Here is a 26,347-nt window from a genome sequence, read left to right as displayed (position 1 = left end):
TAAAGGTGCTATACAAATAAGTTGTACTTTGACAGAAAATCCTGGCCCAGTGTAAATCCAGAGCAAGACTCCTCAGAAGGAGCAAGTCACACACTGAATTTACATTCCAAATTCTTAGCCTGTGTGTGAAGTAAAAGCAATTTGTGCTTGTTCTGCAGACGTACTTTCAATGAAGCCAGAGTCAATTTACCTTAATAACTTTCAATTCATTCACAGCTTGGGGAGGAGGAGAGGGGCGGGGGAATGTATTTCTTGTTACAGACAGGTGGTGGTTCCTAATGTTCACCTCCTGACTGACCCAATCAAAATGATCAGTTAGCTCCACCCCACTCCAAGTGTTTTACTTGTCAAATCAAGAGTCCGAGTGGATTTTTTGTAGGTTTAAAAAAAAAATTAGCTGTTTATCCTTCTGAGGTTGTTGTGATCTATCTCTCTCTCTATATACAGAGGGTTGCCTTTTAAAAGGTCAAATTAGAGGGGCTTTGTTAGTTGACATATGGCTCTCTCCCCTGGTGTTACCACACAACAGACCAAGATGTAGAATCCATGGCTATTCACTAATATCTGGATGGGTATAATCCTGTTACGATGTGGCTACTTCACATTTTCTTTATTAGGACTCCTAATTGCAATATTTGTTAAAGATATGGGAACAGGGTGTCTGGTAGGAGTATTAAATTACTGATGATAATTTTGTGTGTGCAAGTAACAAACAAAAGAAAGCTTTAGAAAGATTTGGGCCAATTAAGTTGATGGGCGGAGATGTGGCTAGCAAATTTTAAAAATGGATAAATATAGGTTGATGCATATAGGAAAAGGCAACAGTAAGCATGTGTATCTCACCATGTTTCAATGAGTATCTCCCGGACAGGGGAAATACAAATACATATTCAGCAAGCAGTGGAGCACCGTATTAGTTTCACAGCAAACTAGAAGTATAGTCACAAAATAAATGACATGAAATATCCTATTTCACAGCTCCAATAACAGGCTAAAAAGGAAAAGGGTTTGAACATAGGAACAGCAGTAGGCCATTTAGCCCCTTGAGCCTATTCCACCATTCAATGTGATCATAGCTGATCAGTGAATGGACTCAATATTCCTCCCTTTGCCGCATATCCCTTTGTACCTTTGGTTAACAAAAGCATACCAACTTCAGATTTTAAACTAGCAATCGTTCAAGCATCAACTGCAGTTTGCAAAAGAAACTTCTACCACCTTTTGCAGGTAGATGTGTTCCTAACTTCACTCCTAGGCTAATCTTTAGACTCCCCAACCAGCAAAAATAGTTTCTCTTTATCTACCCTATTAGTTCCCCTTAATATTTTGAACACTTTAATCAAATCACCCCTTAACCTTCTGAATTCTACAGAATGCAACCCTAGTTTGGGAGCAATCACTGATCATATTGTGAAAACATCTGGCTACTATACGACAATTATCAATATGGCAAATCAAGTACGAGGAAGCATTTGCAGGGCAATGGACTGGAAATCAAACAAGTTATACCGGCGTTATATAAAATAGTGAGCTTAGCTCTACAGTACAGTATGCAGCTTTGGTCACACAATGGGTAGATTATTCATATAAAGAGTAAGCATGAGAATCCTAAATTTTTTAGGGGATTAAGCGATCAAAAGGCTCAAGCAATTAAATTTATTTTCACTGGAGAAAGGACAACTGATGACAGACATGGATGTCGTAAAGATAGATAGATAAAGTTCAAGTAAACACACTATTTAACTTTGACAATTAGAACAAAACCTTGAAGACAGAAGTACATTCACCAGATTAGAGGAGAGATAAAAACTGTCCCCTCTCAACTCCACATGATAATGGAAGCAAGGAACAGACTCTCAAAGGTAGCTGATATGGCTTTAAATGAAGTGTAGACATTTACAAAGTGCTTTTACCTCTGGAAGCTGTCAATGATCCTGATTAATCGAAGTACTCTCAGGATGAACACAATATCCAAGACCTGCTGGCTGCTGTATCCACCTGCTACGAGGACAACAAAACAAAACCTCAAAATTAAAAAGACTGTTCGGGAATTGTGTTTCTAAAAGTAAGCATATAATAATTGTCCGAACTATACACAGTGGCGCAGTGGTTAGCACCGCAGCCTCACAGCTCCAGGGACCCGGGTTCGATTCTGGGTACTGCCTGTGCGGAGTTTGCAAGTTCTCCCTGTGTCTGCGTGGGTTTCCGTTGGGTGCTCCAGTTTCCTCCCACAGCCAAAGACTTGCAGGTTGATAGGTAAATTGGCCATTGTAAATTACCCCCCGTGTAGATAGGTGGTAGGAGAATTGAGGGAAGGTGGGGATGTGGTAGGGAATATGGGATTAATGTAGGATTAGTATAAATGGGTGGTTGTTGGTCAGCACAGACTCGGCGTGCCGAAGGGCCTGTTTCAGTGCTGTATTTCTAAATAAAAAAAAAACTTATTAAAATTTGAAGTGATTTCATTGAGAACAAGTCAGTAAATCAAAAGGCATATTAACACTGTTGACTCCTGATATCCAGTTTACAGTTGAATGCAGAGTTCTTTGTAAGAAACAAAAAAGGACCAAACCACATATGAAGGTCACCACCAAGATTTGAAAGAGTGACAGAAAAATAAATCAAGTAGCAATTAGGACACCAGCATTTAGGTTTTAAAAACCTGTATGAAAGAAAGGGTAGACTGACCAGTTTCACAGTTTGGAGGTAACATAAGAACATAAGGAATAAGAGCAGGAGTAGGATATAAGGGCCTTCGAGCCTGCTCTGCTTTTCAATGGCTGATCTGATCTTGGCCTCAACTTCACTTATCTGCCTATTCCCCATAGCCCTTGATTCCCCTATAGTTCAAGAATCTGTCTATCTCAGCCTTGAATATATTCACTGAGTCAGCCTTTACAGTTCTCTGGAATACAGAATTCAAAATTCATCACCCTCAGAAGAAATTCCTCCTCATCTCAATCTTAAGAGGGAGACCCCTTAATCTGAAACTATACCCCTAGTTCTATATGAGGGGAAAACGTCCTCTCAGCAACTACCCTGTCAAGCCCCCTCAGAACCTTGTATGTTTCAACAGGATCACCTCTCATTCTTCAAAACTCCACAGAGTGTAGGCCCAGCTTGCTCAAACCTTCCTAATAAGACAATCCCTTCATTCCAGGAATCAACTTAGTGAACGTTCTCTGAACTGCCTCCAATGCAAATATAACTCATTAAATAAGGAGGCCAAAGTAGTTGTAGCAAGACTTACCTACTTTAATACTCCACCCGCTTTGCAATAAAGCCAACATTCCATTTGCCTTCCTAATTACTTACTGTACATGCATAACTTTTTGCGTTTCACGTACAAGAACAGCAATATTCCTCTGTACCACAGCAGTGGATGTGGTGTAAATGGGGAAGTTAAAATCACCCATCACTACAACCCTGTTACCTTTACATCTTTCCAAAATCTGTCTACATATCTGCTCCTCTACCTCCCGCTGGCTGTTGGGAGGCCTGTAGGAAACCCCCAACATCGTGATTGCACCCTTCCTATTCCTGAGCTCCACCCATATTGCTTCGCTGCATGACCTCTCTGAGGTGTCCTCCCGCAGTACAGCTGTGATATTCTCCTTAACCAGTAATGCAGCTCTCCCACCCCTTTTACATCCCCCTCTATCCCGCCTAAAGCTTCTAAAGCCTGGAACATTTAGCTGCCAATCCTGCCCTTCCCTCAAACAAGTCTCTGTAATAGCAAAATCATATTTCCAAGTACTAATCCAAGCTCTAAGTTCATCTGCCTTACCTGTTATACTTCTCGCATTGAAACAAACGCACTTCAGACCACCAGTCCCACTGTGCTCAGCAACATCTCCCTGCCTGCTCTTCCTTAGTCCTACTGGCCTTATTTACTTTGTCCTCCTCATTTACTTCACTAGCTGTCCTACTGCTCTGGTTCCCACCCCCCTGCCACACTAGTTTAAACCCTCCCAAGTGACGCTAGCAAACCTTGCAGCCAGGATATTAATGCCCTTCCAGTTTAGATGCAACCCGTCCTTCCTGTACAGGTCCCATCTGTCCCTGAAGAGAGCCCAATGGTCCAGATATCTGAAACCCTCCCTTCTACACCAGCTGCTCAGCCACGTGTTTAGCTGCACTATCTTCCTATTTCTAGCCTCACTGGCACGTGGCACAGGGAGTAATCCAGAGATTACAACCCTAGAGGTCCTGTTTTTTTAAACTTACTACCTAACTCCCTAAACTCCCCCTGCAGGACGTCATCACTCTTCCTGCCTATGTCGTTGGTACCGATGTGTACCACAACCTCTGGCTGTTCACCCTCCCCCTTCAGAATGCCCTCTGTCCGTTCAGAGACATCCTTGACCCTGGCACCAGGGAGGCAACATACCTTCCTGGAGTCTCTTTTACGTCCACAGAAGTGCCTATCTGTGCCCCTGACTATAGAGTCCCCTATAACTATTGCTCTTCTGCGCTTTGTCCCTCCCTGCTGAACAGTGGTGCCACTGCTCTGGCTGCTGCTGTTTTCCCCCGATAGGCCATCCCCCTCAACAGTATCCAAAACGGTATACTTGTTAGAGAGGGGGATAGCCACAGGGGATTCCTGCACTGACTGCCTGCCCCTTCTAGCGGTCACCCATCTATCTGCCTGCACCTTGGGTGTAACCACTTCTCTAAAACTCCTGTCTATGACGCTTTCTGCCACATGCATGCTCCTAAGTGCATCCAGTTGCCGCTCCAACCGATCCATGCGGTCTGTGAGGAGCTGCAACTGGGTACACTTCCTGCAGCTGTGGTTGCCCGGAACGCTGGAAGCGTCACGGACTTCCCACATCTCACAGGTGAAGCACTTCACCCCTCTAACTGACATTTCAATCACTAATTAGTTTATTGATATAAAATACTTATTAAATCCTTACTAAATTATGATACACTTCACTATATGGTCCCTAGTGCTAGATTTCTACAATAAATATTAAATGCTGTCTAAATACAGTAATCTCCTCCCTCTGGTTTAGTTACTCTACTTATTAATTAGTTATTTAATCAATTTTTATCAGTTTTATTGTCAAATTTGGTACAGATTCCCTATCAGCCTATCAGGTCACAGCTTTCCTGTGACGTCACTTTTTCAGTTTTTTTTTCCCACCCGAGGCAACTTCCTCTGTATACTCACCACTCCGGAACTCCGCCCTCCGAGTCTGCTCCGAGAATCCCCGAGGTAAGTTTTTTTATATACTCACTGCTCTGGAACTCCGCCCTCCGAGAATCCCCGAGGTAAGTTTTTTTATATACTCACTGCTCTGGAACTCCGCCCTCAGAGTCTGCTCCGAGAATCCCCGAGGTAAGTTTTTTTATATACTCACCGCTCCGGAACTCCGCCCTCCGAGAATCCCCGAGGTAAGTTTTTTTATATACTCACCGCTCCGGAACTCCGCCCTGAGTCTGCCTAGTTACAGTTACACTAGTTACAGTTCGCCAACCTGAAAACAACCCATTTATTCCGACTGTTTTCTGTTAGCCAGTCCACTATCACAGAATTGTTACAGTGCAAAAGGAGACCATTTAGCCAATCGTGTCCACTATCCATGCTAACATATAACCCCCCAACACCACAGGCTCTTATCTTGTGTAGTATCCTTTTATGTTGCACCTTATCGAATGCCTTTTGGAAATCCAAATACCTTACATCAACTGGTCCATTGATTCATCCTGCTCATGACATCCTCAAAGAACTCTAATAAATTTGTCAAACATGACTGCCCTTTCAAAAAACCATGTTGACTGTGCTTGGTTGTATTATGATTTTCTAAACATTTTACTAAATAATAGATTCCAACATTTTCCTAATGCCAGATGTTAGGCTAACTGGCATTTAGTTTTCTACTTTCTGTCTCCCTCCTTTCTTGAAATAAGAGTGTTACATTTTCAGTTTTTCCAATTTGCTGGGAACTTTCCAGAATCTAAGGAATTGTGCAAGATTACAATCTATGCATCCACTAGTTCTGCAGCCACTTACTTTAAGTCCCCAGGATGCAGGATATCAGGTCCAGGGGACTTGTCAGCCTTCAGTCCCATGAGTTTTCCCAGTACTGTTTCTCTAGTGATGACTGTTTTAAAGTTCTTCCCTCCCTTTCACCCCCTTATTTTCAACTATTATTGGGATGCTTTTAGTCTTTTCTACCATGAAGGCAGATACAAAATAGGTGTTGGAATAGAGTAAGTTAATAGAATAATAGAATGGTTACAGCACACAAGGCAGCCTTTTGGCCCATTGTGTACATTCCAGCTCTTTGCAAGAGCAACTCATCTAGTCCAACTCCCTCACCTTTTCCCCATAGCCCTGAAAATGTTTAGATGATTATCCAATTCTCTTTTGAAAGCCATGATTGAATCTACATCCACCACATTCTCTGGCAGTGCATTTCAGATCCTAAGCACACTGTGTAAAACAAATTCTTCCTCATGTTGCCTCTGGTTCTTTTGCCAATCACCCTAAATCGGCATCCTCTGGTTCATCCATCCATCTATCATGCTTTGTGGCAATATCACCGTGCTGTACAGATGTATAGATTCAGAACAGATCTAACCTCCTGGCCCGCATATGCCTGACTCTACCATTACCAACAGGCCAGGTGACTAATCCTGGTTCAATAAGGAATGTAGGAGAGTATGCCAGCAGCACCTCGCATACCTGAAAATTAGGTGCCAACCTGAGGGCTACAACACAGTACTACATGCCTGTTAAACAGCAGAAGCAGAATGCTATGACAGGGCTAAGCAATCCCACAACCAATGAATTGCATCAGAGAACTGCAGCCCTGCCACATCCAGTCGTAAATTGTGGCCACCAACTAAATAACAAATAGAAGGAGGAGAAGGCTCCACAAATATCCCCATCCTCAATGATGGTGGAGCCCAGCAGCCGACTGCAAAGGAGAGCATTCACGTGTGATGCATTTAGAACCAACTTCGGTTCAAGAGAGCCTCTAATCTCCCTATGTAAGGCTATGATCTCAGCCACATTCTGAGGTCTCCATCATCACAGATGCCAGTCTTCAGCTAATTCGATTCACTCCAAGCGCTATCAAGAAATGGGTGAGCCCACTGGATACAAAGGCTATGGGACCAGAGGACATCCCAGCTGTAGTGAAGAACTGTGCTCCAGAACTAGCCACGCCTCTAGCCAAGATATTCCAGTACAGCTACAACGGACATCTACCTGATAAAGTGTAAAATTGCCAAGGTACGCCCTGATCACAAAAAGGACAAACCCAATCTGGTCAATTACTGCCCCAGTCTACTCTTGATTGCCAAAGTGATGAAAGGCATTGACAGTGCTGTCAAGTGGCACTTACTCAGAAATAACCTGCTCACTGACACTCAGTTTGGGTTCCACAAGGACCACTTAGTTCCTGCCCTCATTACAGCCTCGGTCCAAACATGGTGTCATGCAGGCCCCCACCTGCCAAGAATGAGGCACATTAATTTCACCACAGGGAGTAACTTGCTTTTCAAAACAAAAAACACACCAGACCCTTGACTGGAAAGACTTTTGCATAGTAACAGACAGTACTTGGAAAGGACAAAGGGTCCACTCCCTACTCCAATTTAATCTGCAATGGACTTTTGATTACCAGACGTTGAAGGTAGAGAAGCTAGCATTCCAGGTTGACTGCTAAGATGCTCCCAATACATTGAAAAGACCTGGTCAAACCAGTCAGTCATGTGACCACCTGCTGGCCAACTAGGGGAGATTCAAATAGGAGAAAAAGAGAGTGTTTGACGACAGAAAGCTGTTTGCTCCTGCACTGGAGAAGACCCGCTCCTGTCTGCTCTCATCTCACTCTCACCAGCTTTAGAATCTACTGAAGACATATGAACCCCAAGAGAGAAAGTCTCTTACAGTGAACAAGGTTTAAGAAGAATACTGGGCCCCAACGAAAAGCAAGATCTACCTACAAGCAATGACTACAGTGAGCTCGAAGCACAGTAACAAAAACCCCTCTTCAGAGATTGCCTCAAACTTCTCTACTTTTTCTTCTGCTCTTTTCTGTCTCTATTTGCATGTGCGTATTATGCGACGTGTATCCGTAGGCATTAACCAAATTAGAGTTTAAGTTTAAATAAATTTCGCTTTTCTAATTTAAACCTAAGAAAGCCAGTTGTGCTCATTTCTTTGCCTTATAATTGGAAAGCGGTGAACAAGGATTCACCAAGGGGGAGCTCAAAACACGTGTTTAAAAACAAAACCCTGTTACAGTAAGACCAGGTGAAGGCTGAGAAAGACCCCTAGACACCTTTCTCACCTGGTCATAACAATGGACAAAAGAGCTGAATTCCAAAAAAAGGTCAGGCAAGATTAACTGCCCTTGATTTCAAGCTAGTATTGACCACGTGTAGGATCAAGGAGCCCTAGCAAAATTTAAGTCAATGGGGATCAGGGAGAAAACTCTCCACAGGTTGGAATCATTCCTAGCACAAAGGAAGATGGTTGTGGCTGTTGAAGGACAACCTTTTAGCCCCAGGACATTGCTGCAGGAGTTCCTCAGGGCAGTATCTCAGGGCTAACCATCTTCAGTTGCTTCATCAATGACGTTCCCTCCAACATAAGGTCAGAAGTGGGGATGTTTGCTGATGATTACAGACTGTTCAGGTTCATTCGTAATTTCCCAGATACTGAAGCAGTCTAAGTTCACAAGGAGCAAGACCTGGACAAAATCCAGGCTTGTGCTGATAAGTGGCAAGTAACTTTCATGTCACACAAGTCCCAACAATACAGTCTAAGCACCTCCCCTGGCTTAACCATCATCAAATTTCACACCATCAATTTCCTGGGGTCAACACAGACCAGAAACCTAACTGGACCAGGCTCATAAATACTGTGGTTTCAAGAGCAAATCAGGAGGTTGGGTATGCTGTGGGGAGCAACTCACTTGATTCCTTAAAGTCTTTCCACCATAAATCAAGTGTGATGGAATACTCTCCACTGGCCTGGATGAATGCAGCTCCATACGAGCATACGAATTAGCAGCAGAAGTAGGCCATTCAGTCCCTCGAGCCTGCTTCGCCATTCAATAAGACCACAGCTAATTTGCGTATTTCGAATTCCACACTCCCATCTACCCCCGATAACCCTTGCCTAACAAGAATCTATCCATCTCCGTCTTAAAAATATTCAATGTTCTCGCCTCCACCACCTTCTAAGGCAGACAGCTGCAAAGTCACACAACCCTCAGAGAAAAAAGTTCTCATCACTGTCCTAAAAGGGCGACCCCTAATTTTAAACACTGCCCCCTAGTTCTGGACTCACCCACAAAAGGAAACATCCTCACCACAAGACTGTACAGGATCTTATAAACTTCAAATCAAGTCTCCCCTCACTCTTCTTAACTCCAGTGAAAACAAGCCCAGTCTGTCCAACCTTTCCTCATAAGAGAACTTGCTGATTCCAGGTATCAATCTGGTACACCTCCTCTGAACCGCCTCAAACACATTTACATCCTTCCTTAAATAAGGAAACCAAACTGCACTCAGTATTCAAGATGTGGTCTCACAATGCCCTGTGTAAAATCAAGGAGCCCTGGCAAAATTTAAGTCAGATGGCGATCAAGGAGAAAGCTCTCCACTGGTTGGAGTCATACCTAACAAAGGAAGATGATTGCAGCTGTTGAGGACAACACTCCAAAACTACTTGAGAAGCTCGGCACCATCCAGGACAAAACAGTCTGCTTGATTAACACCCCATTCGTCACCTTACACATTCACTCCCTCCACAACCAGTGCACCATGGCTACAGTGTGGACCATCTACAAGATGCAGTATAGCAACTCGGCAAGGCTTCAACAGCATCTCCTAAAGCTGCAACAAAGAAGGACAAAGGCAGCAAGCACTTGGGAACACCACCCCTTCCATATCATACACCAACCCAACTTGGAAACCTATCACTGTAGCTCAGCTGGCAGCACCCTCTCCTGAGTCAGAAGGTTGTGTGTTTAAGTCCCATTCCAGGACTTGAGCACAAAAATGAAGGCTGACATTCCAGTGCAGTACTGAGGGAGCGCTGCACTGTCAGAGGTGCTGTCTTTTGGATAAGACATTAAATTGAGGCCCTGTCTGCCCTCTCAGGTGGATGTAAAGATCTCATGGCACTATTTCGAAGAGCAGGGGTGTTACCCTCGATATCCTGGCTAATAATTATTCCCCAATCAACATCACAAAAAACAGATTATCTGGTCATGATCACATTGCTGCTTGTGGAAGCTTACTGTGCACAAATTAGCTGCCTCATTTTCTACATTATAATAGTTTTTTTATTCTTTCATGGGGATGTGGGTGTTGTTGGCAAGGCCAGTATTTGTTGCCCATCCCTAATTGCCCTTGACAACTGAGTGGCTTGCTAGGCCATTTCAGAGGGCATTTTAAGAGTCAACCACATTGCTGTGGGTTTAGAGTCACATGTAGGCCAGACCAGGTAAAGATGGCAGATTTCCTTCCGGAAAGGATATTAATGACACGCAATGATCGTAATAGTTTCATGGCATCATTATTGATGAGACTGGCTTTCAATTCCAGAGGTAGGGGGTATGATCAGGAAGTTTGCAGACGACACAAAGATTGGCCGTGTGAAAGATAGCGAGGAGGATAGCTGGAGGCTGCAGGAAGATATTGATGGTCTGGTCAGATGGGCAGAAAAGTGGCAAATGAAATTCAACCTGGAGAAGCGTGAGGTGGCGCATTTGGGGAGGTCAAACAAGACAAAGGCATACACGATTAATGGGAAAGTACTGAGAAGTAGAGGAAGTGAGGGACCTTGGAGTGAATGTCCACAGATCCCTGAAGGTAGCAGGACAGGTCGATAGGTGGTTAAAAAGGCATATGGAATCCTTTCCTTTATTAGTTGAGGTATAGAATTTAAGAGAAGGGAGGTTATGCTGGAACTGTATAAGTCATTGATTGAGCCACAATTTATTTATTTATTTATTTTTTTTTTTTTGAGTACAGTGTGCAGTTCTGGTCACCTCATTAAAGAAAGGATGTCATTGCACTAGAGAGGGTACAGAGGAGATTTATGATGTTGCCAGGACTGGAATAATGAAGCTATGAGGAAAGATTGGATAGGCTGGGGCTGTTCTCCTTGGAGCAAAGAAGGCTGAGGGGAGATCTGATTGAAATGTACAAAACTGTGAGGGGCCTGGATAGAGTGGAGGAGAAGGACCTGTTCACCTTCGCACAGAGGTCAGTGATGAGAGGCATAGATTTAAAGTGATTAGTAGAAAGATTAGAAAGGAGATGAGGGAAAAAATTTTATCCAGATGGTAGTGGGGGTTTGGAACTCACTGCTACTTACAATGTACTGTCTAGTTAATGGGGATTTCTTTGTTTAGTTGTTATAAGTCGTCTTAAAATGTGAAATCTTGTCGTGTAATTCTTTAAATTCCTCTGGGGGTTCATATCTATCATTATCCACACTATCTTCCTCACAGTTCACAATGCTTCCAAATTTCGCATCATCTGCAAATTTTGAAATTGTGCTCGGTACACCAAGGTCTAGGTCATTAATGTATAAATCAGGAAGAGCAAGGGTCCCGACACACTGACTCTTGGGGAACTCCACTACAAACCTACTTCCAGGCTGAAAAAACATCCATTAACCACTACTGTGTTTCCTATCACTTAGCCAATTTCATATCCATGTTGCTACCATCCCTTTTATTCCATGTGCTATAACTTTGCTCACAAGTCGGTTGTGTGGCACTGTATCAAATGCCTTTTGAAAGTCCATGTCCACATCAACAGCATTATCCTCATCAACACTCTGCTACCTCTTCCAAAAAAAACTCCAGTAAATTAGTTAAACAAGATTTTCCCATAACAAATCCATGCTGGCTTTCCTTAAATTAACCCGCATTTGTCCAAGTGACTTATTATTTTTGTCAAACCTCCCACTTCTTTCCAATATTTTAGAAGTTACACTGATAACGAAGTTCAAACTATACCCAATACTTACATGACTTAAGTGTAGTATTGATTATAGTACCCAGCAGAGCAGCAAGAATTATTAGGGTATCGAACCTAGAATATTTATTAAAAAATAGTTAATTCATAGTTATGTATCCAGAATGAATCATGAATAATCTAAAAATAAAAGGGGAAAAAAGTGCAAGATTACCAATTCCAAATTTGAGATTTGGCAAAAAATGCCCTGGGTTCATATGCGAAGAGTTTCAGCAGTATTTCAACTAAGTAGAGAGTCAAAAACACCCATTCTGCCTTGGATATTAAAGAATTGGTCTCATCACCACCAATGAAAATAGCATTTATAGCAATGATAACATCGTATGTGTAACGAAAACCTCTGTAAAACAAAACATAAAACACAAAACATTTAGTAACACATTGAAAGAATCTCATTTTACTGTCTGTAGTGTGGAATATAAACATTAGCATAGACTAGTTGGCTCAAATGACCCATTTTTGCACTGTGTATTCTACATTAGAAAAAAAAGCACAGTGTAGCAGATCTCAGTGACAGTGCTCACTATAGGTGATCCTTTTTATATAAGAGCAGGAAAGCGTCACGATGCATGATTTTGCTGCTAAAGGTGCAGCCTCCAATGTCAAAAAGTCTCATTGCTGTTCTTTCCTGATAGGAATCAGAATAAGCCAGCAGGAAATAACTGGCTTTCACTCTCATTAAAGTGACAAAGGAATGTGTACGTGCAACAACATTCAATACGTTATGCGTGATGGGAATGCCTCAATTTATGTTGCCCACACAGATCTCTCATAGTATTGCTTATAGGGATGCTGGGATCTTAAGTCTTAAAAAGGGACAGGCCTGATTAACATTCCAACATTACAACCATGTTGAATTACTTCTTGTGAGGAAATCATCTAAATAGGAAAATTGAGATAACTGGAGCTGCCCATAATTTAAAAAAAAAATCCAGGTCAAAAAGAACCCATTATGAGATGACTGGCCTTGCTTATTGTTTTTTTAAGTTAAGAGCTATGCATCTCCTTAAGAAACGACTATTGTATCCATCTTTGCTTATGTCTCATTCAGTAATACTCATTTGTTTTTGACAATTTCATATTCATGCTTCAGATGCTTTTGTGGTCTTTGTATAGGACGACTAATGTTTGAGTGATTGTTGTTCTGTCACAAGCCTTTATTCAGACCGGTCTTGCTGAGCCCATTGAGACCATATGGTTCGGAAAATACACACTTATTTAAATTTAGCCAAAAGGAACAGAGAATAAATATAATGAAATTACAATGAAAATATAATAAATTTGATTAAGTGAGACAAAAGTGTTACAAAGCTTTATATGTAAAAGAAGTGCATGTTATACTAGTCGATACCCCATGACATTGCTCCTGAATCCTGGAGCCATCATAGTCTCAAAACTGAATCAAAAGGGGCACGCAAGATAGGTAGGTAGAAATGACTGCTTGAGCCTGGCAGAAAAAAAGAGTAGTGAACTCATCAAAATAGATAAGTCTAGGAGACAAACAGTAATGCAACAAATAGAGCTTTTAAATCAGATGTGTGCGGTAGTTGACTGAAGAAATGGTAAGTATAAGATGACCAAATCACTTGGCTTTTGAGAAGCTACATAAAATTTAACCATAGTTTCTGATACATGCCTGACCAGTTGACAAGTTGGCAAGGATCCATGTGACAGACATAATCCTGATTAAAGAAAAAAAATCAGTGACTTTTTCCTGGTAAGAGTCTTGTCTCGGTACAGTTGACGCACAAAACCATGTTCTTCACACGCAAGAAGGAAAAGATCTATCAAGAGGAGGAAATCAGATGGAAAAACCAGGAGAGGCCTGCAGGAATGTAGACACCAAGGCAGAAACAAAACGAAAGCAGAGAGGGTTAAGAGTGAAAGTAAAAGATTAAAGATATGCTTAAGCGGACATGTAAACACTCATTATAATTGTACTTTATACAAATATTACAATGGGGAAACAAGCCATTAGGCTCAACCTGCCCATCTTGGTGCTCGACATCAATACCAAATAATAGCAATAACTTAGGTTTACCCACGATGTTGTCATATCCCTTCATTTCTGATAACATTCAAGATTAAATGAGATACGTGGATGAAGTAACAGTTTCTGCCTCAACCACTGACCCTGTAAATGAATTCCCAGCTTCATAACTCTATTACACTAGCTGCATACTCTCATGGTGCTCAAGACCTGGCATGCTCTAGACATCACAGAGCAGCATGAGCATGCAAGGTTAGCTAAGGCAGGGCAAGTTGATGACAACCAAAGAGACAACAGCAGCCAGTTGCTGACGGTGTTCTGGAGGTGACACAAAACATCCCAGAGGAAGTCAAAAAGCCAGCCCCACAAACCCAAAAGGACAAGATTGTATGTTCAAACACTTTACCTTGGGCATAAAGGTGTATTATAGCATGAACTCTGGTATACTATAAATTGAGAGCATCCTGCTGTAGCTAAGATGGCACTCTTCAAATGGTACTCATACCTGGAAACTACAAGAGCTTCTATTTTAGCATCTACAGTAGTTCGCTATGCTTAACCTTGTAATGGTATTAATTGTGTTAACTTAAGACATGAATGGAGTGGTAATAGTTAATTCATTGGTGCCTGACTGTATCTTCAATGACTGGAAGGAGCAGTCAACTTATTTAACTTGGGTTTTACTGTAGTTCAGTGCTGATTACACCAGCTCAGGGTGTAGTTATCAAAAATACTTCAAACTGGGTATGCAATATAGTTCAGGAGGTGAGCTAAAAATTGGACAGCTTTAATAGAATAACTATATTATATATGTTAAAAATCCAAATCAATCTGCATTAAGAAAACAAAGATTGGTTAGATACCCTAATGTGCAGATAAACAGAATGCTGGAAATTCAGTGTGAGAATTATTGGGTGTGTTCTACCATGCACCACATTCTTCAGGTTTTATTTGCCACCCATTTTTTATTATATAAAAGATAGTTAATCTAACATGTTGCCATGCTCCAGCCATCGCATCTCTCACATAGCAAAAGTGAATGGAGTGTTAGTTTTTGTGTTGAGAGCCAATGTACAGGAAATGCTGACATTTATTTATTTAGTATTTATTTATTTTATTTAGAGATACAGCACTGAAACAGGCCCTTCGGCCCACCGAATCTGTGCCGACCAACAACCACCCATTTATACTAACCCTACAGTACTCCCATATTCCCTACCACCTACCTACACTAGGGGCAATTTACAATGGCCAATTTACCTATCAACCTGCAAGTTTTTGGCTGTGGGAGGAAACCGGAGCACCCGGCGAAAACCCACACGGTCACAGGGAGAACTTGCAAACTCCGCACAGGCAGTACCCAGAATTGAACCCGGGTCCCTGGAGCTGTGAGGCTGCAGTGCTAACCACTGCGCCGCCCCTGAAAAAGCATCAATACCACAAGTTTAAAAAGCAAATAATCTGTTGTTATCCATAGCATATTTACCAGTTAACGGACTTCATTTTGTTATGCAATTCAACTATTAAAATGAGCATTCAAACATATGGAAATCAGTCATTGTAACATACTGGTGCTTGACTATTCTGCGGATAAACCGGCTCACTGCAGAGTTGTACATGTTTGGCATGCATTTCTCCAATGGATGAACTCTCTCCTTCATCTGAACAACCTGTATGTTGAGGAGATCTGCCAAGCGGATGAAGCATTCTCTTCCTATTTAAAGACAATTGATAAGAATTACATTTAACATTATCAAATCCCTCAATTAAACACACACACACACTGCATTGCTATCACTCACCATTATACCTCCCTGGTGAATTTATACATTTACTGTCCAAATACTGTAGTTTTTCAACAAAAAAAACTGTTGTCAGAGGCAGTAAAATATTGGTTTCTGAACAATAACTCCATACTGTACCAAATCACTAACACTCCAGCCATGAACAAGGTTCACTATCTAGAGAATCGAGAATGCAACTAGTAAACAGGAGATGCACACCTCTGTGGAAGCAAAACATTTCAATCTTCTGAAGGAGTTTTTTTTGGGGGGGAGTGGGGGGAGGGGGGTTGGGGGGGTTGGTGGTGGGAAGAAGATATACCAAATATACAAAATATACCTAATTAAGGGAACACATTTTGAATATTATTCAAGGACACAGTCCTCTGAATTAGGAATTAAACGAACTTTGCCACAGACATCAGGACAGGCTAAAGCATAAAAGTGAAAAATAAGTTATTGAAGATCCACATTCTGCTTTCCTAGGTTATCCTACAATAACCTAGGTCAGATGCTGAAGTTATAGATTTTTAAATCACCGCTTTTCAAAGAGCTTCTGACATATCGATGGGACACTCACAGATACTCACTCTTTTTGCATGAACTCATATCACTATTACCTAAAAAGGTGATTTCCCCAACTTTACACATGATTCCAAAAGTCAATGGAGGCAGGCAATCTCAGTTATGACATAGATAAATAAATGATCAGACTTCCTGTGAAAAGATCTTTCCTCAATGTCCTTTGTAAAATGCATTCGGCTCATTACAGAAACAGAAAGAAAAAACTCTTGTAAAAGGCCTTCAGCTAACTTGACCTTGGTAAGCACATACACAAGTCCTTGATACACAAGGTCTGCCTGTTGGGATTATACCAGGATAGAGACCTGCCCAGCAAAGTACTTGGGCATAGATCAAATGAATCAAACCATCCCATTTAACTCCAAACACCAAGTGATTGACATAATTGAAATGGTTTTGGCTGACAGCTGGGTCTGGACTGAAGACATGGGTCAGGTTTGTGAAAGGGATAGGGTTAACGATGCTCTGTAGTTTCTTTGCCAGATAGCATTATACCCAGTATCAAGATTGCCTTCCTCACATGGACTCAGCTCAGCAGTCAGTCAATGCGAAACCAGCAAGAAATTCAAATTAAAATCAGCCACAGCTCAGTGGGTAGCACTCTTGCCTGAGTCAGAAGATTTCGGGTTCAAGTCCCACTCCAGGGACTGAGCATAAAAATCAAGTCTGACAATCCAATGCAGTACTGAGGGAGTGCTGGTGAGTCAGAGGTGCCGTCTTTCGGATGAGACCTTAAACCAAGGCTCCATCTGCCCTCTCAAGTAAGGGTAAGAGATCCTATGGCACTATTTCAAAAAGATGAGTTATTCCCTGTATCCTGGTCAATACTTATCCCTTAATCCTCATCACAAAGTAGATTATCTGGTCATTACCACATTGCTGTTTGTGGGAGCTTGCTGTTCTCAAATTGGCTGCTGCATTTCCTACATTACAACAGTGACTACACCTCAAAAATACTTCATTGGTTGTACAGCGCTTTGAGATGTCTAATGGTCACGAAAAGCACTATATAAATGCAGTAGCTCCATTTTGCTAAGAAGCAAGTGACTGTTTCAAAGATGAACTTTTACACGAAGAGGTGGAGTAAGCACTTGTTGCTTCATAAAGACAACAGAAAATGATTTATATTGTATAGCTTGATTAGTGACGTGAATGACACAAGACCCTTTAGCCAACTACTCTTACTTTGCATACGTGGAATACTGCAGTTCATTTTCACCACAATTCAAAATGCAGATATTGCATTATGAAAACACTCACAGGCAAGGATGAAAGGTCACAGACCTGATACGTTAACTGTTTCTCTTCACAGATGCTGCCAGACCTGTTGAGTATTTCCAGTACTCTATTTCAGATTTCGAGCATCCGCAATATTTTGCTTTTATTCTAGCAAAGGCTCATTTTGCATTAGTTCTACTAAATTGTTAAAAGCTTGGGTAAACGGATTTATCCAACAAAAGCAAAACATACCACAGATGCTGGAAATCTGAAATAATTTTTTTTTAATTTATCATTTTCTCAGACTGCCTGAGAGGACAGCTGATTCAAGATCTAATGCCCCCTAAAATGGAGCTGAATATCTGTTCAGAAAGGGAGGCAGTGGATTTAACAGATATTAATAGCACTGTTTTTCTTCAGGCTAGGAACAACAGGCCATGATGTCAAATGTCGCCTCCACCCCAACACCCACCCCCCCATGATAGACGAAGAATACATTTGCTCTGGATGGCCTTTTTCTCCATTCCAGACTGTTCACATCATTATTAAGTATTGTGATTCAGGTCTTTAAACCACTAGTTTCACAATCAGAATTTCTTTTATAGCTACACACCCACAAAGCCCTTCTGTTCATCATCTGAGACTCTCCATAGTAACTCTCTCTGAGAGCTGGGGATCTCTGGCGCCACCAGTTTCACCAGCTGCCTCCAATGTGAATCCAGAACTACAAACTCTGTTCCATGCTTCATCTTCAAAATGTTAAATGCTTCTATCATTTTCCGATGCTTCATATAAACTAGTTTTCTTACTTCATTCTGAAAAAGACAATGCATTAGCTTCTTGACTAAAATGTATATATTTTAAGAGATACGTAGATTTATGCCAATGCTGTAAAACAAATGTTACAGAGACGAGCCGCACACAAATACAATAACTAGAGTTTAAAAAGCCAAAAAGCTTTTTCTTTTACACAAGGGTTCTGAGAAAGTATGTTAGAAATATTACAATACAGCTCTCACAGATTACATGACACAGCATTCTGACTGAAATTACTATGACTTACATACTAATGCTGCAGATCAGACCCTTGCAAGCATCTTTACACCATCTTAAAAAAGAACTGAACTTATAGAGTGCATTATCAAATCATGAAAGCCTTACAGCTCTTCACATAATGAATTATTTTTGGAGTGCAGTGACTTACATGGGAAAATCCATCAGTATTAATTTCTGTACAACAGCTGATGGCAAATTTGACAACACTAAGAGAAGGCAATAGTATTCGGGTGGCTATTTTGAGAAGGTAACCCTACCCAAAGAAACACTGCCAAGACCTACACCACAGTAGCTGAACAAGGCAGTTTTAAAGCAAGACCAGAGACAGCAAATAAATAAAGATCAGAAGTCATATAAAAAAAATCAGTTGAGGTTAAAGAAAATGAAAGAGCAAAGATTAATTAGATACTTCAGTGTCAATGTGAAGCAGTAAACATGGATAATACTGTGCTGGAATGAACCTCAATGGCATTAGACCAAGTTATTCTAACTTTACACCAATCATTGATAGGGTCCTTTTTTAAAAATATTGTGATGTGCTGGATGCTCTACCTTCAAAAGAACATTAAATAATTGCAGTCTGGAAAGCGCACCATAAATTATTGAAAAGCTTTGGGCTCCAAGAAAGATAAACTCACTCAACTTGTTTTCATTGCAGGAAAGACAGAGATGATCCAGATTTTTTTAAATCAGAGAATAGGAATTTAAAATTTAAGCAGGCTGGTTAACTTGGACCGGAAGCACAGAACAGATATAACAGGGAGAAAGTTAGCTGACAAGTCTCAAATTAGACTTAAAAAGCACAAGACCTTTTCAATGGTCTGGAATCTTCCACACAAATGCATACCTTTAAATGTTTCTTGTAATCATTATATACAACAGCCAGGAAGAGAGACATGAAGACATAGGTGTTCACTATTATAAAAATGACAAAGAAAATTGAATATGCCCAGCTGACCTCATAGGCAGGCATCCTGAAAAATAGATCAGATTAATATTCATTAGCATTTATTTTATATGAGCCATATCTAAGACAGTCCAAACTAGGATTAACTAAAGTCTTAGTACCTTTTTAAAACAATGGTGTCTCCTGAATACAAACATATCAAAACCTCCATGAACCACACTAATTATTTACCAGAATTTTCACAGAACAAAAGCTTTGTAAGCAGCCAGCCAGTTACTGGTAGTTGATCTCCTCTTCTAGGCGATTAAGATGTTGCTTTATTTTTGTTTTGCACCCATCTTCATTCCCAGAGTCAAATATGACTGTACCCTACATAGAAGGCCAATATTTGGGAACTCCAGATTATCAATTAGTTTCCATCACCCATCCAGTGGGCAGAAGTGGGGCAGGGGAGGGCACCGTAACAGATGTCATAATATTCACACATTGTCAGATCACAACAACTAAAACAAAAACATTACTTCCTAAATTACTTAGAAATACATACATTACGTCAGGGCTATTCGCTGTTGTCACAAGCACATAGAGATTGAAGAATATGTCCAGGTAGTTACTGAAGTATGGGGCTCCTTCTCCTGTCGTGAGCTTTCTGTAAAACAAAGTTATATTACTATTAAAAAATGGAGACTGGAATCAGTGATAGAGGGTACGAGGGGCCGATTCATCATCTTTCAAGTATGGATACAAAAAGCTGAATAGTTTCTTGACCAAATAGGTTATGACAGATCATTGCAAGATATGAATGAATACACATGTGAAGGCCATCTGGCCAGTCCCAGGTTTGAGGAATCATGTACACTACTCTTTTTCTCTTTCTGCTGAATCGCTATCCAGTTCGGAATTGAATAGGAAAATAATATCAGTTCCATATAGGAGTGCTGCCTAGTAATTAATCTTTGATAGAAGTAAAAAAAATCAGGCAAAAGAGATAGGATCAGGGTTTTTAAAAAAAAAATTCACTTGATGTGGGTGTCACTGGCTAGGCTAGCATTTATTGCCCATCCAAAATTGCTGAGATGCCTCATGTCCCATGATAAAATAACCTGACACCATTATGGCTCATCAAATCGTGAGCTTGCTTCAGTCAGTAGCAGTCTCACCTACAAATCAGAAGGTTTTGGTTTCAAGTCCCACTCGCCAAAGGATTGAGCAAATAATCCAAGCTGAATCAAGTGCATACGGAAAGAGTGCTGCATTGTTGGCGATGCTATCCTTCAAACAAAATGTGAAACTAAGTCTGCCTCTGCCTATTTTGGTGTTTCAAGTGGATATTAAATAGCATTACTTGAAAAGGAACAAGAGTTCTCCCAGTGTTCTGGCCAACATTCCCTCCCCACCAGTACCATAAAAATTGTAATCAGTCATTTATCGAATTTCTGTTTATGAGCTCCTGATTCATTCAGAATGACCACTGTGAATGCTTACAAAGCAGCTGCTAGACTTTAATGTAGCACATTGTATATGAAATGCTTCAACATGTTTGAGAGTTGCTAGAAATCATTACACAGATGCAAGTATTTTATACTAACAGCCACTTGGACGAGATATTGGAGGGCAACTGTGGGAACTGTACCTCAACAAGGAGGAGGGAGAGGAAAAGCTAGGCAAGAAAAGAAAGTTATTGTAACCGCTAAGCTGTAGTAATTTACTAGTTTTACCTTTTCGCAAACAATTTCAAAGCCATAAGAGAAAACACTGCAACACTGAACATAAACAGCACAAATACATAGGTGATCTCTGGAAGAGTGTTGCGGATATTCCTGAAGGCTCTTCGAAGCTGAAATACAAGAAATATTAATACTAACATTTGGAAGTAGCAATGTTTGATGTTAAACTTGTTCATGTAATGGTTCTGTGCCACACAAAGGCAGACAGCATTACAGAAATATTTCAGACCAAGTTTCTACTCTTACAGTATTTAAAATCAGTGGAGGGTCTTAGTCATGGACATTCATTCTAACGTAAAAAAAGTAGAAAATAAGGCTCACCTGGCGACTTTCAGCGAAGTTTACACAAAACAGTGGCCTCAAGACTCTTGACCAACGAACAGCAAAATACCCAGTTTCTGTCAGAGACAGGTATACAAGCATATCCAACAATGTGAGCTGCAAGTGAAGAAATGCAGCATTTAAAATGCATAATAATTTGTAGTATCTGTCAAAAGCTAAGATTTTTATGAATTGGTAGGAGACTCCCACGATGGGATGGGAAGCAGAGAGGAGCAACAACAAAAAAAAAATCATGCAAGGATAAAAGCAAACACCAAACGGTCTCACTCCTACTGGATTCCTAATGGAAAGTGCAGTTGAACAAATGTTGAGCAAGAGGTCTGTCAACATCATGTGAAGAGTTGGTTAAAGTGCAGAGGTGGCTGATACCTGTGGGACCATTTTGCAGTACAAGCCAGTGACTTCAGGGAGCAGGGAAGAAAGGCAAAAAATAATCTGAACCGAACAGCTACAATACTGAAAAATTGCAATGTTTCTCATAGCAAATTCAAACAAATCACATGGGGGAGGTGGTAGGTGGAATCACAGGCAGCTAACATTTGTCTGTCTGTAATTATTCAGTCTCAAGATCAAAGTAATTAATTACCTATGTTTTGTCATATTCTTAGTTTGCAATACCTTACAATCAATGCATAACTTCGGATAAGTAGGTACTGCAGGTACTGTTTGCCTACATCTCAGTACATGATAGATTCTCTGTGCACACAAGATCCAAACAGTAAGTGAATGAATGTCCAGATAATCCATTTTAGTGGTGTTGGCGGAGAGGGAATGTTGGCTGGGACTCAAGAAACCCTTGCTCTTCTCTCAAATAGTCCCAATGGATCTTCTACTGGACAGCATTTCAAACACTTTGCCAATCAATTGGAAGTTATCATTGATAGCTAAAGACAGATATTATACTTATTCAGATTACATACTCACCAATATGCTGACAACAACACAGATGTTCTTTGCATCTTTCCAAAACACTTTAGTGGGAGTAATTTTCGAGAAATGCAACAGCCGTATAGTAAACATTAGCAGACAAATAAACTCCACTGTCGAAGTTACCTGTTGGGTTAGAAGGGAAAACCAATGATTCCTCTGGGCCCCAAGAGATAGAATATTGAAGGTGGTAATTTAACAAAGTCACTTTGGTCTGTATCAGTGCTTTGTGATAGGAAGTTTTTCAAGGCCACAAATGGAAACACTGAAAGCAACCTGCTAACAGGACTCAGCATTTGAATTTCAATAAAGACAACAACTTTTAAAATCAGTTTTTATTTCGTAACCAAAGAAAATAACAGTTGAAACTGCTGGCGACACAAATATTATTGCCACTTACGTTCCATAGAGTCATACAGTTATACAGCACAGAAACAGGCCCTACGGGGCCTGGTGTGTGTTGGCCATCAAGCACCTAACTATTCTAGTCCCATTTTCCAGCACTTGGCCCATAGCCTTGTACGCTATGGCGTTTCAAATGCTCATCTAAATACTTCTTAAATGTTATGAGGGTTCCTGCCTCTATCACCCCTTCAGGCAGTGCGTTCCAGATTCCAATAACCCTCTGGCTGAAAAATATCTTCCTCAAATCCCCTCTAAACCTCCTGCCCCTTACCTTAAATCCATGCCCCTCGATTATTGACCCCTCCACTAAGGGAAAAAGTCCCTTCCTATCTAACCTATCAATGCCCTTCATAAATTTTGTGTACCTTAAATCATGTCCCCCCTCATCCTTCTTTGTTCCAAGGAAAACATCCCTAGCCTTTTCAGTCTCTCTTCATAGCTGAAATGCTCCAGCCCAGGCAATATCCTGGTGAATCTCCTCTGCACCCTCTCCAGTGCTATCACATCCTTCCTATAGTGTGGTGCCCAGAACTGTACACAGTTCTCCAGCTGTGGCCTAACTAAAATTTTATACAGCTCCATCATAACCTCCCTGCTCTTATATTCTATACCTCGGCTAATACAGGCAAGTATCCCATATGCCTTCCTAACAACATTATCTACCTGTGCTGCTGCCTTCAGTGATCTATGGACAAGTACACTAAGGTCCCTCTGACCTTCTGTACTTCCTAGGGTCCGACCATTCATTGTATACTCCCTTGCCTCGTTAGTCCTCCCAAAATGCATCACCTCACACTTCTCAGAATTAAATTCCATTTACTACAGCTCTGCCCATCTTACCCAGCCCAAAATTCGGCAGGAGCTGGGAAATGTAGCTTGGGAGCAGCTGTTTGAAGGTAAATCCACATGTGATATGTGGGAGGCTTTTAAAGAGAGGTTGATTAGCGTGCAGGAGAGACATGTTCCTGTGAAAATGAGGGATAGAAATGGCAAGATTAGGGAACCATGGATGACAGGTGAAATTGTGAGACTAGCTAAGAGGAAAAAGGAAGCATACATAAGGTGTAGGCGGCTGATGAAAGACGAAGCTTTGAAAGAATATCAGGAATGTAGGACCAATCTGAAACGAGGAATTAAGAGGGCTAAAAGGGGTCATGAAATATCTTTAGCAAACAGGGTTAAGGAAAATCCCAAAGCCTTTTATTCATATATAAGGAGAAAGAGGGTAACTAGAGAAAGGATTGGCCCACTCAAGGACAAAGGAGGAATGTTATGCTTGGACTCAGAGAAAATGGGTGAGATTCTAAACGAGTACTTTGCATCGGTATTCACCGAGGAGAGGGACATGACGGATGTTGAGGTTAGGAACAGATGTTTGATTACTCTAGGTCAAGTCGGCATAAGGAGGGAGGAAGTGTTGGGTATTCTAAAGGGCATTTAAGGTGGACAAGTCCCCAGGTCCGGATGGGATCTATCCCAGGTTACTGAGGGAAGCGAGAGAGGAAATAGCTGGGGCCTTAACAGATATCTTTGCAGCATCCTTAAACACGGGTGAGGTCCCGGAGGACTGGAGAATTGCTAATGTTGTCCCCTTGTTTAAGAAGGGTAGCAGGGATAATCCAGGTAATTATAGACCGGTGAGCCTGACGTCAGTGGTAGGGAAGCTGCTGGAGAAGATACTGAGGGATAGGATCTATTCCCATTTGGAAGAAAATGGGCTCATCAGTGATAGGCAACATGGTTTTGTGCAGGGAAGGTCATGTCTTACCAACTTAATAGAATTCTTTGAGGAAGTGACAAAGTTGATTGATGAGGGAAGGGCTGTCGATGTCATATACATGGACTTCAGTAAGGCGTTTGATAAGGTTCCCCATGGCAGGCTGATGGAGAAAGTGAAGGCGCTTGGGGTCCAAGGTGTACTAGCTAGATGGATAAAGAACTGGCTGGGCAACAGGAGACAGAGAGTAGCAGTAGAGGGGAGTTTCTCAAAATGGAGACGTGTGACCAGTGGTGTTCCACAGGGATCCGTGCTGGGACCACTGTTGTTTGTGATATACATTAATGATTTGGAGGAAAGTATAGGTGGACTGATTAGCAAGTACGCAGACGACACTAAGATTGGTGGAGTAGCAGATAGTGAAGGGGACTGTCAGAGAATACAGCAGAATATAGATAGATTAGAGAGTTGGGCAGAGAAATGGCAGATGGAGTTCAATCAGGGCAAATGCGAGGTGATGCATTTTGGAAGATCCAATTCAAGAGTGAACTATACAGTAAATGGAAAAGTCCTGGGGAAAATTGATGTACAGAGAGATTTGGGTGTTCAGGTCCACTGTTCCCTGAAGGTGGCAACGCAGGTAAATAGAGTGGTCAAGAAGACATACGGCATGCTTTCCTTCATCGGACGGGGCATTGAGTACAAGAGTTTGCAGGTCATGTTACAGTTGTATAGGACTTTGGTTCGGCCACATTTGGAATACTGCGTACAGTTCTGGTCGCCACATTATCAAAAGGATGTGGATGCTTTGGAGAGGGTGCAGAGGAGGTTCACCAGGATGTTGCCTGGTATGGAGGGCGCTAGCTATGAAGAGAGGTTGAGTAGATTAGGATTATTTTCATTAGAAAGACGGAGGTTGAGGGGGGACCTGATTGAGGTGTACAAAATCATGAGAGGTATAGACAGGGTGGACAGCAAGAGGCTTTTTCCCAGAGTGGGGGTTTCAATTACTAGAGGACACGAGTTCAAAGTGAAAGGGGAAATGTTTAGGGGGGATATGCGTGGAAAGTTCTTTACGCAGAGGGTGGTGGGCACCTGGAACGCGTTGCCAGCGGAGGTGGTAGACGCGGGCACGATGGAGTCTTTTAAGATGTATCTAGACAGATACATGAATGGGCAGGAAGAAAAGAGATACAGAACCTTAGAAAATAGGCGACATGTTTAGAGAGAGGATCTGGATCGGCGCAGGCTTGGAGGGCCGAAGGGCCTGTTCCTGTGCTGTAATTATCTTTGTTCTTTGTTTATCCATATCATCCTGTAATCTAAGGCTTTCCTCCTCACTATTTACGACACCACCAATTTACATGTCATCTGCGAACTTACCATACCTCCTATATTCATATCTAAATCATTAATGTACACTACAAACAGCAAGGGTCCCAGCACCGATACCAGTGGTACACCACTGGTCACAGGCTTCCACTCGCAACAACAATCCTTGATCATTACCCCGTTTCCAGCCACTAAGCTAATTTTGGATCCAATTTGCCAAATTGCCCCAGATCCCATGGGCTCTAACCTTCTTAACCAATCTCCCATACTAAAGTACAATTACAAATAGAGGGAACCAGGTGTAACCAATTAAAGATCAGGTGTTTTTTGGTGGGGGGGGGGGGT

General features: G+C 41.5%; 1 protein-coding gene across 2 annotated transcripts in view; it reads right to left on the bottom strand.

Annotated features, from left to right (window-relative positions):
- Positions 1 to 26,347, bottom strand: part of tpcn3 (two pore segment channel 3) — a 65,282-nt gene that overhangs the window by 18,582 nt on the left and 20,353 nt on the right. For both annotated transcript variants that reach the window (XM_068027529.1, XM_068027530.1), the window contains 10 exons: positions 22,546 to 22,674; positions 21,601 to 21,717; positions 21,271 to 21,389; positions 20,100 to 20,201; positions 19,493 to 19,619; positions 18,203 to 18,404; positions 15,578 to 15,722; positions 12,173 to 12,358; positions 12,011 to 12,075; positions 1,914 to 2,001 (listed from right to left, as the gene is read on the bottom strand). In XM_068027529.1, coding sequence (XP_067883630.1) covers positions 1,914 to 2,001; positions 12,011 to 12,075; positions 12,173 to 12,358; positions 15,578 to 15,722; positions 18,203 to 18,404; positions 19,493 to 19,619; positions 20,100 to 20,201; positions 21,271 to 21,389; positions 21,601 to 21,717; positions 22,546 to 22,674 — 1,280 coding nt within the window. The remainder of the gene's footprint in view (positions 1 to 1,913; positions 2,002 to 12,010; positions 12,076 to 12,172; positions 12,359 to 15,577; positions 15,723 to 18,202; positions 18,405 to 19,492; positions 19,620 to 20,099; positions 20,202 to 21,270; positions 21,390 to 21,600; positions 21,718 to 22,545; positions 22,675 to 26,347) is intronic.

This window comes from Heterodontus francisci, chromosome 3 (genome assembly GCF_036365525.1).
Source record: "Heterodontus francisci isolate sHetFra1 chromosome 3, sHetFra1.hap1, whole genome shotgun sequence".
Lineage (NCBI taxonomy): Eukaryota > Metazoa > Chordata > Chondrichthyes > Heterodontiformes > Heterodontidae > Heterodontus > Heterodontus francisci.
This window is presented reverse-complemented; position numbering and strand designations above follow the sequence as displayed.